This window comes from Artemia sp. Qi Xiang Cuo, chromosome 10 (assembly GCF_049724085.1).
Source record: "Artemia sp. Qi Xiang Cuo chromosome 10, ASM4972408v1, whole genome shotgun sequence".
NCBI classification, from domain to species: Eukaryota; Metazoa; Arthropoda; class Branchiopoda; order Anostraca; family Artemiidae; genus Artemia; species Artemia sp. Qi Xiang Cuo.
Window position 1 is genome coordinate 65,395,923 of NC_142803.1, and position 16,062 is coordinate 65,411,984.

General features: G+C 33.1%; 1 protein-coding gene across 1 annotated transcript in view; it reads left to right on the forward strand.

Moving 5' to 3' along the window:
* The window catches only part of LOC148948049 (uncharacterized), a 15,176-nt gene extending 633 nt beyond the window's left edge, over positions 1-14,543 (forward strand). The window contains 3 exon segments of the mRNA XM_089096076.1: positions 6,913-7,077; positions 12,121-12,926; positions 13,084-14,543. Of these exon segments, the coding sequence (XP_088952202.1) occupies positions 6,913-7,077; positions 12,121-12,926; positions 13,084-13,932 (1,820 nt within the window). The 3' untranslated portion in view covers positions 13,933-14,543.
* Positions 14,544-16,062: the final 1,519 nt, after the last annotated feature.

The following is a 16,062-nucleotide window of genomic DNA, read 5'->3' on the forward strand; positions in this document are numbered from 1 at the left end:
ATTGAATGTTTCAAAATCATCTTAAATAGTGTGTGTTTAGCTTGAATATTTAACTATATACAACACTCATAATTTCAAATATACTGATAGACAACAGTAGAGCCTAATCTTGACCACACATTTAATGCTTTAGAGAGAGAGAGAGATTTATTCTAAACAAGCAAACAATTTGACATCAGTTTAGCAGCCACCCCAAGAAGTAAAAACTTGTCCAAGAGGATGGCAAAAATACACTAACATAACAAAACAATAAAAAAAACCTATCTATATCACAGTCCCCATACAGCACCAAACCTTACTCCTTAACATTTTCATTGAATTTACTATCATATTCATAATAATAATCATCACCCTTAGGAGCTATAAATCACAAATAGTTGTGAATATCAATTTAAATACATAAATTTCACAGAATAGTGTCTTAAAGATAATGTATTCAATGAATATATAGCCTTTCAACCTCAGTCATGGGCAATATGTTTCACATGAGTTTTGCAAGATCTAGGTCTTTTCCCAGAAACATATTTGTGGCTTTGGAAAAGCTATCATAGCTCTTGTCCATTTTGCCCAGTAGACTTCAGTATACTGGCTCCAGAAAAGAAGAGTTATCATGGATTGTATTCTCCAAGCCATTTATTAGGGCCCTAAGGATACTGCAGGGTTTCTTGAAATAAAACAACTCTCCAATCATCCAGCAGATTGGCTCTAGGATTAGATTTTATCTCTGAATAATGAGCAGGTGGATGCCTAGGATGCTGTTTACGGAATTTGATTTTTTTTTAAGACAAAACAAGAAATATATCAGTGAATACCAAGATCAGTGGTAAATTACACACAAAAATAATTTCAATGTAGTCTCTCCTATACAGGGAAAAACTATGGCCAGGAAAAAACAGGGGAGAAACAAAAAAAACAAACAAATACATTCATCAAACATTTTTAAAATAATAAACTCACATCACCAAACAAAACAATCCCCCCCCCCCCAAAAAAAAAAAAAATCCAAGCTAGGCAAGGGAGCAATACATGATTCCACCCACACAAATAAAGTGCAGAACCAATCTAGAGACATCAACTCATCAGAGAACTAGGGAAAAAATTAATTATTTGCCAGAAAATCTTGAACAAACTTTTTGAAAATACCAAGTGAGTATCAGCCCCATGCAGACTCCATGAGAGTGTTCCAAATCATGTTACAAGCTATCAGAGGGTTATAAGTCAGACTGTATTGACAGAGTATAAGGTATATGTAAATTATTGGAAGTGCAGAAATAATAAGTCAATTGCTCAGAAATTAAAAACATTATTATATTTGGCAGCAGGAGGCTGGCCATGTAACCTCAAAAAATTAAAAGAGGCACAAGACAAAAAATAGAGAGATCTCAAGCCAAGCAAGGGTTTAAGTAGGGAACAGTTAGTATCCTGTTTAAGAGTCACTACTTTATCATATAATTTTGTAAGAGACTTCTGTGATGAGGGAAAAGTTGACATCCAAATAATAGAACCATATGAAACATAAGGCTGTAGAATAGGAGTGGAAGAATTGACCCTGGAAAAATGTGTTTAAATTTTTTAAGGAGGCCAAGGCTTCTGGAGACTTTCATTTAAATGAGGTCAATTTGAGGCTTGAAGGAGAGACTTTCATCAAGTAATATACTTAGAAATCAAACACAACGTCTTTTAGGCCTAATAAGGGAACCTCTGGATACATGTATTTCATTTAAACTAGAAAAAGCCCTTGAAATCCTTTAGGAAATAAGAAAACATAACTTTCCAACATATAAGGCAAGATAATTAATATCAAACCACTGAATAACTTTCAAAAAGAGCAATCATATTTGAGCAGAGATCAAACTCAGTTTTACCAGCTATGCCAAGAGTAGTGTCATCTGCTAAAGCTATAAATGTATTCGAGAAGGACAAACTCTTGTCACAATTAGTGACTCATGCAGGTTGACAAAGACAACAGCAAGTAGCACGTTTTAGATTTTTAACCACATTTACAAGGTCAATTAACATAAATTAAAAAGAGTTTCAGCCCAATCATAGATCCTTTTGGAACACCCAACTCTATTTCAGATGGGTTGGAAAAGAGAAGATCAACTGAGATACCTCGACCAGAAAAATGTGATAGAAAAAAAAAATAAGTACTGCCTCATATTTCAATATGTGATAGTTTTCACAGGAAAATCTTGTGTGTTATTGAATCTAATGCCCCACATACATTAAGAGAAAAAGTAGCAGGTATCAGACTAGAGTAAAAAAAAATTATGTATATAATTCAAAAGATTTGCACGTGCATGCTCAGTGAGTGCTTTGCCCTAAAACCAAACTGGGAATCATGAACAAAAAATTGAATTTAGAAAATCAAGAAGTTGAGACAGCATAGCTCTTTCAAAAATTTTACTAAACACTGATAAGAGAAATATAGAACGATATCTAGCAGGGTCATTCCGTGAACCAACTTTAAAATGTATAATAACACAAGCATGCTTTAAAGCCCTTGGGAAGACAAAATTTTTAAAAGGCATATTGCCAAGTCTTCTAAGAGCAGAAATGATGACAGTAAGAATGAACTTGACAGCCATAGTAAAAGTTCTGTCTGGGCCAAATGATGAAGAACTTTTCAAACCATTAGCAATTCTGGCTATTTCAACTTCATAGGTAGGCTCCAAAATCATTGATTTAAGGTAAGGAGGTGCAAGATAAGACCTACATCCATTTAGAGAAGAATAAGGACTTACAGAAGAGGCTGTAGTTTTCCCAATATTTGCAAAGTAAGTTCGTCTTGCACTTTCAGCTCCCCCTCTATGATTTTACCATCAATCAAAACAGTTGACGGGACAGAAGGGGGCCAAGAAGATGGCCTGATGACAGAATTGATTACTTGCCATGTTTTCCTAAAGTCTTTACCACACACAGAGAATTAACTATAGTAAAATAACAATTTGGTCCTCTGGTAAAGTGAATTGTAAACTGTTCTATAAGCTTTAAAAAGTTGAAGCTGATAATCACGTGTAGATGGCTTAGGGGACCTGTCAGCCTTCCAAAGACTATTCTTTTTCCTACAGCCTTTAAGGAGTCATCCAAGGATTCAAAGGGGTTGTTCTTTTTGATTCTGGATTCAACTGGGATGCGTAACAAGTATCCAATATAATTTCTTTCAAAGAGTCATAAAAAGAATTAAAAAGTAAATATACATTGGATTCGTTTTCAAAAATAGCCCACAAATGACCTACCTACTGTGATCTAAGAATAGCCAACTCCTGATCATTAAATTTTAAAGGCAAAAAACCTCTCAACATTCAGTGGATAAATGGAACCTATTAAAAGTGAAGGCTATATTTATTTGGACAACCAAAAAAAAGGTCCCAAAACCCCAGGTCTATCACCCCTAACTAAAGTTCTCAGGTTAATAAACAAACTAATGAAATAAAAGCCGACAGCTTTATTTTTCTCTTTACCGTGAAATTTTATTTTAACTTAAAATCCACAATTACACTTTAGATTTAGTTATATAAAAAAGAAAGTTTTTGAATTTTAGCACCCTTAAAACAAAATCAAATTTGTAATGCCTTTGACTCCTAAAGGAGTTGAGCCTTTTATTTCGACTGTATTCAGGCAAAATCTGCTATGCAGCAAGTAAAAGTCATTCTAGTCATCAATCCTAATATCTTTTGTATTTTAGGACTCTCCTGACTAAAATCTGTGTTGCATCTAAGTTTTGATGATAGTATTGAATTTCTCATAATTTGCATTAACTCCATTCCAAAATCTTTCCGGGACTTGCCACAATTTCTGAAAATGGCCAATACCATCACAGTTTCTGAGGATTTTTCCTTTAAAAATGGTAAATTGTTCTGTTGATTTTTTTTTTTTCAGAATAAAAGAAAAGCTAATTTTTGTAGAAAATAATTATCCTTTTTTTCCTCCTTGCTAATTAAGTGATCCTAAAGAAAAAAAAAAAACTACATATGTACTTTGATTTAATGATTAAGAGCTGATGATAATAGTGGCTTCTTTGTGATGCAAAACACATTCAGATTCAATTTATTATCTACCAAGTTTGGTGAGACAATTAATTGTCTGGTAGAAAAATTTTCTGTCAATCTTTTTTCTGTACAGGTATGATGAACAAAATATTTCCACAAAATCAGGGGTAGTTAGGGGGGGGGCTTAGATGGGAATATCTAATCATAATACATGTAAGAGATGAATAAAGTTAGTTAAGTCAGCTGCTAAACTTGTGAGACTATATTTTGTATTTAATGTTCTAAGAACTAATGCTGAAAACCCAGATTGAGTGGTATTTTTTTTTTTACATTAATTGTCTATTTTTTGTGATTGTTAATATGTGAAATGTTTTTTTTTATTCAGTTGACCTGAATAAATTGATCACAGGGAGGGAGGGCCAGGGGTCGGTTCACATGATTCATCATTGATAATTTTTGGGGTGAGGGAGGGGTATCGGCCATGGAGGAGCAAGGGTCAGCTCCCACAAGTCTTGGAATAAAATATCGTTAAAAAGATGTTTTGTTTTTTTTGGGGGGGGGGGTCAGGCCATGGAGGGCAAGGGGTGGGTTGCCATAATTTATGTAATAAAATGTCGTTAATAAGTAATTTTTTTTTGGGGGGGGGGGTCAGGCCATGGAGAGAAGGCCAGGGGTCAGCTTGCTTGAGTTTTGGAGTAAAATATCTTTTATAATTTATATGAGTTGAGGTGGGGGTTTGACTTCTCTGATCTTTGAAGTATTTTCTAAACCTTTACACAAGAACGTTATATGCCACAAGGATATAACATACAACACTTGCCCCAGGGCTCTATGGGTTTGTGTCGACACTGGAGTTTTCGTTAACCATCTTTTGATTTATTTTAACAAAGCGGCTATCTCAAAAATTTGATTGGATGGATTTGAAGTAAAGAAGGCAGGAGGGTTAGTTGCCCTCCAGTCCGTTTTGATTTTTAAAAAGGGAACTAGAACTTTCAATTTCCAATAGAAAGAACGCCTGACGAAGTTATACAATCATTCCTTCCATTAAAACCTTATATATCCCCGGGTTCTGGGGGCTTTGTAAACTCTTGAGTTCTAACTATCTTATCTTTGGTCTATTATGGACAAAATGAAAATCTCAAAAAATTGATCAGACGAATTTGGAGAAAAGACGTTTGGGATGGGGGGGGGAGCTAGGTGCCATCAGAGTACTTTTGACTCTCAAAAAGGGAACTAAAAATTCAGATTTATAACCGAATGAGCTCCCTCCAAAGTTTATACTACTATCTCTTCCATTAAAACCTTATATACCCAGGGAGCATAACTTACAACACTTGTCCCCAGGTTCTGGGGAGGGGCTGTGTTATCCCTTCAGTTTTTGTTACATGATTTTTGTTCAATTTAAGACAACTACACTTATCCAGCAACTTGTTCTATGTTATGAATTTCAGGTTTTAATTTGTTCTATGTTCGTGAATTTTCTTGAATGTTTCTGGTTTTCTGTTGCTTTATAAAAATTAGATTTTTAAAAACGATTTGTGAAACAAAAAACTGCATATAGATCTGTGTTTTATGTATACATGTTATGTCCGTATATTTACATTTATAGAACTAAAAAGAAAAAGCTGTCATTCGCTTAATAATTGCTTAATTTTAATTTTGTCCCAATTCCTTAAGAAGGACTTCTAAAACACTCTGTTTGTTTAATTGGAACAATAAGAAGCTTTTTCAAAAGTACTAAAAGTTTTAGCGTAAAGAGGGAGGTATTGAGGAGGAGGCAACACGTAAATAAAAAGAAAAGGCTGCCAGATTTGCTTATTAACCTTCATTTAAAATTCTTCTATGTCTGTTGAATTTAAATTTTGTTGTAGAAGTTGAAGATGCTATACCAGGTGACAGCGGGAAGGCCTTTCATTTTCCAAACCAACTTTTGTCACCAAAATGTGAAGATGTTACTTTGCTTAAATTACCTAGCATTCAGAACCATGTAAATTTGAATACGACACCCAGGAATGCGAATATTCTAACAATAAAGGTACGTCTGAAACATCTTGTTTTTGTTAATTTAAACGTATTGAATAATATTTTATTCGACAAAAATAGGAAAAAGGAACTTAATCTTAAGATGGAACTTTTGTTTTATCTTATTCCAATGTGAAGGTGTATAGCCCCCCCTCCACAGCCCCAGGGGAAAAGTTTTTAAGTTATAAAAATTGTCCATTGTTTACGCGTTGTATTTTTTATTGGAAGCATGCATACATTTTAGGGTGAAAAGAAGAATTTTGGGCTGGGGGTTTTATCAGGGGGGGGGGGACTTTCCATGGAGAGGGAAGTTTCCAGGGGGTGAACTTTTCAAAGGAAATATACATTGGGTGAATTTTTCTGAATTCCTGTACAATTTTGTTTTCGCCTTCTCTTCTCCGTCCCAAATTTACGTGCTGAGTTGTTAAGGGTAGTTGCCTGGGTTAAGTTTCACCCGGATTGAAGTGTCTAGAGGATGTATCCGTGGGGAGGGTATTTCTCTGTGGAGGTGTCCCAGATTTCCTGGGATTATTTAAAAAACGATTGGAAATTAAATCAAAAAAAAGTTTTTCCAACTTGAAGTAAGGAGCAACATTAAAACTTAAAAAGAACAGAGTTTATTACGTTTATGAAGGGGCTTGTCTCCCCTTCAACATCTCGCTCTTTACGCCAAATTTTTAATTTTGTCCCAATTCTTTAAGAAGGACTTCTGAAACTCCATGTTCGTTTAATTGGAACAATAAGAAGCTTTTTTCAAAACTACTAAAAACTTTAGCGTAAAGAGAGAGGTGTTGAGGAGGAGGCAACACGTAGCTAAAAAGCAAAAGCTGTCAGATTTTCTTTGTGAGCTTAACTTTTAAATTTTTCTATGTCTGTTTTAATTTAAATTTTGTGTCAGAAGTTGAAGATGCTTTGCCAGATCACAGCGAGAAGCCCTTTCATTTTCCGAACCATCTTTTGTTACTAAAATGTGAAGATGTTCCTTTGGTCAATTTACCTAGCATATCAGGACCATGTAAATTTGAATTAGACACCCAGGAATCCAAATGTTATAACAACGAAGGTACATCTGAAACATTGTGTTTCTGTTGATTGAAATGTATTGGATATTATTTTATTTGAATAAAATAGGACAAAGGGACTGAATCTTAAGATCAAATTATTTGTTTTATCTTATTCCAATGTGCAGGTATTTGCCAAACCATTTTTTTTGTCTTTTATGAAAATTTTAAATTTTGGCTTGAAAGTGGTTTGGTAGGTTTTATTATCAAACAGTTTGTAGTAACAAACTGTAAGTAAGGAGTGACCTGGCTCAATAGTAACCGAATCTTAAAAAAAAACAGAATCTTGGTTGCATGTTTATTTTTATTTTATTTTTTTATTTTTTTCATAGGTGATCGTCCCGACCCAATGGTCCTAGAGTATTTTGAGGGAGCTCATTCAAACGGAAATAAAAAGTTTTAATGCCATTTTTAAATGATCAAAAAGAATGGAGGGCGACTAGGCCCCCTAGTTTCCCTAGAAATTATATACTGGGGAAATTTTACAGAATTCCTCTACAATTTTTTTTCTATTTTTTGCTTTCTCATTTCCGTCTCAGTAGGCACTGAGTTGTTGAGGGCAACTGCCTGGGTAAATTTTCACCAGGATTGAATTTTTTAGAGTATATATCCGTGATTAGGGTATTTCTCTGTGGAGAATAATTTCTCTTAGACCACACTGCTTTTCCATTTACAAAAAAAACTTTAAACAAGAAAAACGGGTTTTAATTTCTATAAAGCAGTGAATACAAAATTCTAAGTGATACTTCAACATATAAAAAACTTAACTCAGACCCAACTGAATTGTATGTTAAAATATTAAGAAAAGATTTAGAAGACCTTAAAACAAATGGAAGTATCACACCCCAGATGTATCACAAGTTCTTTCCAAGGGGATCAGTTAGCCCTAGAATATATGGTTTGCCAAAAATACATAAAACAGGTATCCCCTTTATGTATATTGTAAAATAAATCCCAGTTATAAATTGAACAACAAATTCACCAACGGTAAAAATCGAGAAATGGGCAGCAATGACACTTAAACCATTATTATATCTCCAAAATTCGTATATAACAAACTCGGGATTTTTAAAAGACAAACTTATAAGTGTAGAAATATCAGAAGAATCTAGATTGTTCAGTTTTGATATAAAATCCATGTATACGTATATTCCTTTCGATAAATCGTTTAGTATTTTATCCAAAAAACTTGAGGAACGTAAAAATGAGATAGAAAAATTATCTTCGGGAATGGAACTGGAAACTATATTAAATTTAGTCAGAATAACTAGCAGGTATACTAATTACTTCACGTTTAGAGATAATTTTTGCCATCAAATAAGGGGTTTGGCAATGGGAGGGCCTTTAAGTTCGGTATTAGCAAATATTTATGTAGAGTATGTAGAAAATTTAGCTATAGAAATATATTTTTTAAAACCTAAATTTTAGGGCAGATATATGGATGATGTTTTAGTTATTTGGAATTACGGGGAATCACAAATTGAAGGTTTTTTGGAACATTTAAGTAATTTGGGAGGATAATTAATTTTTACAATTGAAAAGGAAACAGAGAATAAGTTACCGTTTCTAGATATTTTGATCCATAGAAGTGATAGCGAACTAGGATTTTCAATTTACCGTAAACTGACTAATAACAAACGTTACTTGTCTTTCACAACAAATCATCTAATTCACGTATAAAGCAGTGTGGTTATTTATTGAGCTGATAGGACATAAAAATTAGCATCACGAGAATACATAAGTAATGAACTAATTTTCATTAAGGATATTTTAATAGGTAATGGATACCCTGAAAAGATGATTTCTCAAATAATTGAAAAACGGAGAAAAAAGTTAACGGAACCAAAAATACTAGAAGAAGATGGGTCAAATCAAGAAACAAATTACATAACTTTGCCTTTTATCCCAATATTATCACAAAAATTAAGAAGAGAATTAAAAAAAAACATAATATAAATACAGCATTTAAATCAGGACAAAATATAAGCTCGTTGTTAAATAAAGGGAAAGACAAGGTACCGAGAAATTTGCAAAAGGGAGTATACAAAGTTCCATACTCTTGTGGTAAATTTTATGTGGGAAGAACACTACAGATTTTAGAAAATAGGCTACAGCAACACAAGAATGCCATAGATTACGCTCTAAAACAAAACAAAATACCAGAAACGTTTGAGTCAGCTGTTGCAGAACATCTTTATAATTTTTCTCATCACAGTATTTTATTTGATCAAACAAAAACAGTAGATACGTCTGTAGGACTTTTACAAAGCTTCAGGGAAATTATAGAAATAAAAAAGATAATATATGAGGGTATTAGTATCAATAGAGATGAAGGGGATTTTAGGATCAATTCGATTTATAATAGTTTAATTAAAAGGCAGGTAAAATTTTCAACCAGTACTATTTTTGATAATAGTTCGGATACAAATGATGACCTTTGCGGACAAAGGTCAGACTGGGTTAAATGCTGGGAAAGCTAAACGAACTGCAGCTAAGCTTGCAAGCAAACGAATCTGTTCAATTTATAATTCAAACATTGGGTGATGATCCTGCGAGATCTATTTAGGGGTTATGTGCCAGGGGTTAGCTGACCTTTTTTGTTTTAGTTTAAGTATAAATATATTTTCATTTTTTGATAGATTTCCATTTATATTCTGTGAGAAGGCGTGTTCCATTCATTATAAGCATTCGATTTTGTTTATACGCCAGTGAATGGAATTGTTTATTTAATATGTGAATTTTCTTTTCCTATTTATTTAAATTTTTTATTTTGTTTGTTTAGTATGTTTTTTATGTTGATGTAAGAAATTTTTTGTTTTTTTTTCCGTTGAGAAAGGCTCCCGGGTATGGGTCCGAAATATTAGGAGTATTTTTTGTTTAATTAAGTGTTTTGTATTCACTGCTTTATAGAAATTAAAACCCGTTTTTCTTGTTTAAAATTTTTTTTTGTCTCTGTGGAGGTGGCCCAGATTTCTTGGGATTATTTAAAAAATGATTAAATTAAATAAAAGAAAAATGTTTTTCCAACCAGAAGTAAGGAGCAACATTAAAACTTAAAATGAACAGAAATTATTACGTATATGAAGGGGGTTAGCCCCTCCTCAACACCTCGCTCTTTACGCTAGTAAAAAATTTAATTTTGTCCCAATTCTTTAAGAAGGACTTCTAAAATACTAGTTTCGTTTAATTGGAGCAATAAAAAGCTTTTTTCAAAAGTAAAAAAAGTTTTAGCGTAAAAAGCGAGGTATCGAAGAGGAGGCAACACGTAACTAAAAAGAAAAAGCTGTCAGAGTTGCTTAATAAGTTCTACTTTTTAAATTTTTCTTTATCTGTTTAATTCAAATTTTGTTTTAGAAATTGAAGATGCTGTACCATGTGATAGCAAGCAGCACTTTTAGTTTCCACACCGTCTTTTGTCATCAAAACGTGAAGATGTTCCCTTGCTCAGTTTACCTAGCATATCAGGACCAAGTAAATATAAATACAACACTCGGGAATTGCCACCCAAATGTTCTAACAATGAAGGTATATCTGAAACAATGTATTTTTGTTCATTAAAATATATCGGATTTTATTTTGTTGGACAAAAACAGGACAAAGAGACCTATTCTTAATATGGAACTTTTGTTTTGTGTTTTTCCAATGTGTGGGTGTTTGCCAAACCGCTTTTATAGTCTTTAATGTACATTTTTAAATTTTCACTTCAAATTAGTTTTGCAGGTTTTATTATTTACAAAAGGCTTGATAATAAGCCTTAAAACTATGTCTCTATATACATTTTTTAATCCATATTTATAGTGGATATTTCTCTTCAAATTAATTTATAAAGAAATAAATTTGTATATTAATTTGATTCAGAGGTGAATTTGAAAGAAAAAGAAAATCGGCTGTTAATATCTGAACTCCCTACAAGAAATTTTTAGTGTAGAAGATTAATTTAATGAAAACACTAGATTCAAACAAATGTACTGAATTTATTTTGTGCAGATAAAGTCAAAAGTTTTTTTGTATGTTTAGGAGCGAGTTGTTTCGAATATTTATCTAGAAGAACATAGCGAGTATCGTTGGATAAAAAAAAGGCGAAAGTCACATTTTCCTCCGAGACATAATACCTTTTACTACAAAGTGAAAAACGATGAAAAAAAAAAATCGAAACGAACAATCAGAGCCTAGTGAAAATTTTATACCAAATAAACGTGTTTTCTGCATGTAAATACGCGATGATGAGCTCTTACTAGTTCCGTTTTCAATCGCCACTTATCAGTCACAGCCTAAATAATGTTTTATTTAACAATTTGGTTATAGCCGATGCACAGTGAACTAAAACAACGTATTTATTGTTCACAGTTCATTATGAATTTTGAACCTAAAATATGTGCATGTCTCTATAAAAAAAAGTATAGCACAGCAAATAAATCTGCTTGCAAGGTACTCCAGCCTGACTCTTTGTTATAAAGGAAATTTTTAAACGATTCAAAAGTAACCGAATGCTGATGGCGTTGTCACTATGTTTGACCGAAATATCTGTATTTTTTTTAAATTGTTTTTTAATGTTTATTAAAAAGATTTATCCCTATTTGAACTGTTATTTGTAAGACCTGAAGAAAACGTGACATCCTTCGTTTTTTTTAAATCCAAAGCTTTGTGGCTACCCAAAAATTTTAACTTCAACATATTATGTGCATTTTTTTAGTTCTTCCTCTTTTTGTTACAATAATTCCTGACATTTATTGTATTATTTCCTCTCCTTCACTAATGGTTTAATTTACACTACGGTTTACTTTTTGAGCTTTTATGGTTTCATTTGCGCTCTTTTGTTGTATTAGAATCACTAATTTTAAAAGCTAATATAAGTATCACAATGAGGGACAAAAGACGGATAGAAAATAAACTTATTTGTTAAAACCTATTTAAAGATTTACTTTTTTTTCTGTTTTTAACTCTGTAGACTTTCAAAACATTTTGAAAGATATATATTTGTTTTCAGTTTTAAGAGTTTGGATTTTTGTATTGTTTGTTTAATCTATAGACTTTTAAACTTTTAGGTCACTTTTCACCACATGTGTCTGGACTTCATTTCCTGGGAAATACGTCTCTATTCATTTCAAAGAATCCACATACGAGCAGTTTCTTAATTTCGTGTGCATCAAAATCTGAAGGAAAATGCTTAGAATGTCAAAAAAAAGGTTTGAAAAGTTGCCTCCAAAGTAAAAAGGAAAAAAAATCGAAAAGATTTCAAAGAATTCATAAAAAGAAAAAGACATATAAATGTGAGGTATGTGACAAGACCTTTTCTCGAATAAGCGATTTGGACCGGCACCAAAGAGTGCATACCGGTGAGAAACCGTTTAAGTGTGAGGTTTGTGACCAAACCTTTTTTCAAGCATCAAGTTTGAACACCCATAAAAGAGTGCACACGGGTGAGAAGCCATTTAAGTGTGATGTTTGTGACAAAATCTTTTCTCACGCAGCAGGTTTGAACTCTCATCAAGGAATCCACACGGGTGAGAAACCGTTTAAGTGTGGTATTTGTGATAAAATATTTTCTCAATCATCACATTTGAACACCCATCAAAGAGTGCACACGGGTGAGAACCCATTTAAGTGTAATTTTTGTGACAAAACCTTTTCTGTAATACAAAATTTAAACACCCATCAAAGAATGCACACGGGTGAGAAGCCGTTTAAGTGTGATATTTGTAACCAAAACTTTTCTACACCACAAAATTTGAACCGGCACCAAATAGTGCACACGGGTGAAAAACCGTTTAAGTGTGATGTTTGTGACAAAACCTTTTCTCTAGCACCACATTTGAACACCCATAAAAGAATGCATACGGGTGAGACAACCGTTTAAGTGTGATGTTTGCGACCAAACCTTTTCTGTCGCATTAAGTTTGAACACCCATAAAAGAGTGCATACGGGTGAAAAACCATTTAAGTGTGATGTTTGTGATCAAACCTTTTCTCGAGCATCAAGTTTGAACACCCATAAAAGAGTGCATAAGGGTTAAAAACCGTTTAGGTGTGATGTTTGTGACCAAACCTTTTCTGCCGCATCACATTTGAACACCCATAAAAGAGTGCACACGGGTGAGAAGCCATTTAAGTGTAATGTTTGTGACCAAGCCTTTTCTCGAGCATCAAGTTTGAACACCCATAAAAGAGTGCACACGGGTGAGAAGCCATTTAAGTGTGATGTTTGTGACCAAAACTTTTCTACAGCACAAAATTTGAACCGGCACCAAATAGTGCACACGGGTGAAAAACCGTTTAAGTGTGATGTTTGTGACAAAACCTTTTCTCAAGCACAACATTTGAACACCCATAAAAGAATGCATACCGGTGAACAACCGTTTAAGTGTGATGTTTGCGACCAAACCTTTTCTGCCGCATCAAGTTTGAACACCCATAAAAGAGTGCATACGGGTGACAAACCGTTTAAGTGTAATGTTTGTGACCAAACCTTTTTTAAAGCATCAAGTTTAAACACCCATAAAAGAGTGCACACGGGCGAAAAACCGTTTAGGTGTGATGTTTGTAGCCAAACCTTTTCTCACGCAGCAGGTTTGAACACCCATCAAAGAATGCATACGGCTGAGAAACCGTTTAAGTGTGATATTTGTGATAAAAACTTTTTTCGAGCATCACATTTGAACACCCATGAAAGAGTGCACACGGGTGAGAAGCCATTTAAGTGTAATGTTTGTGACAAAACCTTTTCTGTAGTACAAAATTTAAACACCCATCAAAGAATGCATACGGGTGAGAAACAGTATAAATGTGATATATGTAATCGAAACTTTTTTCGAGCTGGAAATTTGACCAAGCACCAAAGAGGGCATATGAGTGATTAGACAGTTACATGTTATGTATGTGAGAAGTGTTTTTCGAAAGTTTGCAGTTTGGATACATATCAAAGACTGCGTACAAGTGAGAAACCTTTCATATGTGATGTGTGTAGAAAAACTTTTCGTGATTTTGGCAATTTTACTCGCATTAAACAGTACTTACAGGAGTTTTGGAAGATTGTTGTATCCTCAGTGGTTTGTGGTTGTTATTCTCACAACCAATTAGTACATCGAATTAGTTCTTTCCATGTTTTTTTTTATGTGTTTAGTTTCCTTAGCAATTTTAGTTTCTATAGTTATTCAAATTTGCTTGAGTGTTACCAATGTGATGTACGTAAGAAATGCTTGTTTAAATCACGGTTTTTGAATGAGCTCCAAAGATTTTATACAGGTGAGAAACTGTTTAAAAGATTATCTATGCAAGGAATGCTTGCCGTGGCTGTACAGGTGAGACACATTTAAATGTGGAATGTGCAAAAGGGTATTTTCATTTAAGTCGGCTCTGCATTAGCATCTAACAACCTATTCTAGAAAAGCCTCTCAGTTTATAGACTACAACAAAACCTTTGGAACAATAGCCTAGTGATTTTTATTTAAAAAAAGAAAACTTGATGAAGAATTAAAGCTGTTCCACTTTGTCTAATTCTCCAATTTAAATTCTTTAGATAATGATATAGTTTTTTTTTTTTTTTTTTTTTTTTTTTTTTTTTTTTTTTTTTTTGCAAGTTAAGCTTTTATTTCATCCAATGATCAATGTGGAACCATACGAGACGAAAAAGGCAAATATCTATTTTCTGAAAAAAATCTTCTAATATTGATAATCTCAAAAGAAACAAGTAGTTTACATTGTCCAAAACTGAAATGCATAATAATTAGGATTTTTAGGCAACCATAGATAACTGAAATTCTGAAAAACTGAAAGATTTGTGGGTTTTTCCTTCTATTTGTGCCATGATTTATATGTTTTGAACTTATGCCGACAAATTTGTTTTGTAAGATGGCTCTTATGCACTGAAAAAGGTATTTAATGAGCAAGTCCACTCCTCCACTTTTTATGAAGTCCAGTTGCTTGTTATTCATATCCCTTAAAATTTGCCTGGACTGAAGAGCCTTCTCTCTTATTTCAAGTTAATACGATGTAGTTAATTTGGATGCCAGTCTAGGAAAATCCCACAAAGAAGAAAAATTTTCAGAAAAAAATGAGGGAGGGAGTGCCTCAAAAAATGAGGCGTCTCAAAAAGAGGGAGGGAGTGAGGATGGTAATTCTGTTGTTATCAATTATGAGAAGTTACCAGTTTGTTCAAACTGTATTGATTTAGAATAATTCCATTAGGCTAAAGACGTATAATCACTAAAGCTCCAATAACTCCTTGTAAGTCTTGTTTTATTTATGTGGAAACTATCTGTTGCACCCAGAAAACTTATAATGTGAAAACACTACTGTCACTCTATAAACATTAAAAATCTGAGAAACAACAGATTTGGGCTTTGAAATTAAATTAGTATGTTTAAACCCACAAAAATAGCTCTTGTCCTAAGATATAGTTACTTCTAAAGATTGAAGAAGAATCTATTTTAACTCTTCGAGAGAATTGAGTGATGTAAGTGTTTGTTTAACTGATAGTAATAAAAGTTTTACTGGTTGCCGATAATTGGCCGTTTTCGTCAGGTCAAGCAAAAATGACCAGATGTTCTCAAATTGATTTTCTGAGATTAGTCTGTTCGTAAAACTAAACTTAAATAGATTTTGATTAAAATGAGGCCTGATAACTTTATTTATCTGTTTTGAATTTTTGGAAAGATGAATTTGTAAAAAACTATTTGCAACTTCAAACTATGTACCCAGTTTCCAATGGAATATTTTACACTGGCTTACTTTTATTCCAAGAGTATGAGTCAGATCTTGGGTCTTAAATAGTATTGATATAATTTACTAGTTTGTATAAATGTTTTGGCCCAAAGGATCCTTAAATCATTTCTTGTACAAGTTTATCTAGACATACGTTCCAAGTTTTAATCAAGTATACAACACTGACAACTCTGTTAATTATTTTGCTTCTTTGCAAGCAATTAAGTTTTTCTTTTGATTAGTTTTGCAAAAGTTGGGAAGGTTTCCCAGAAATGTCTTGAAAGAAA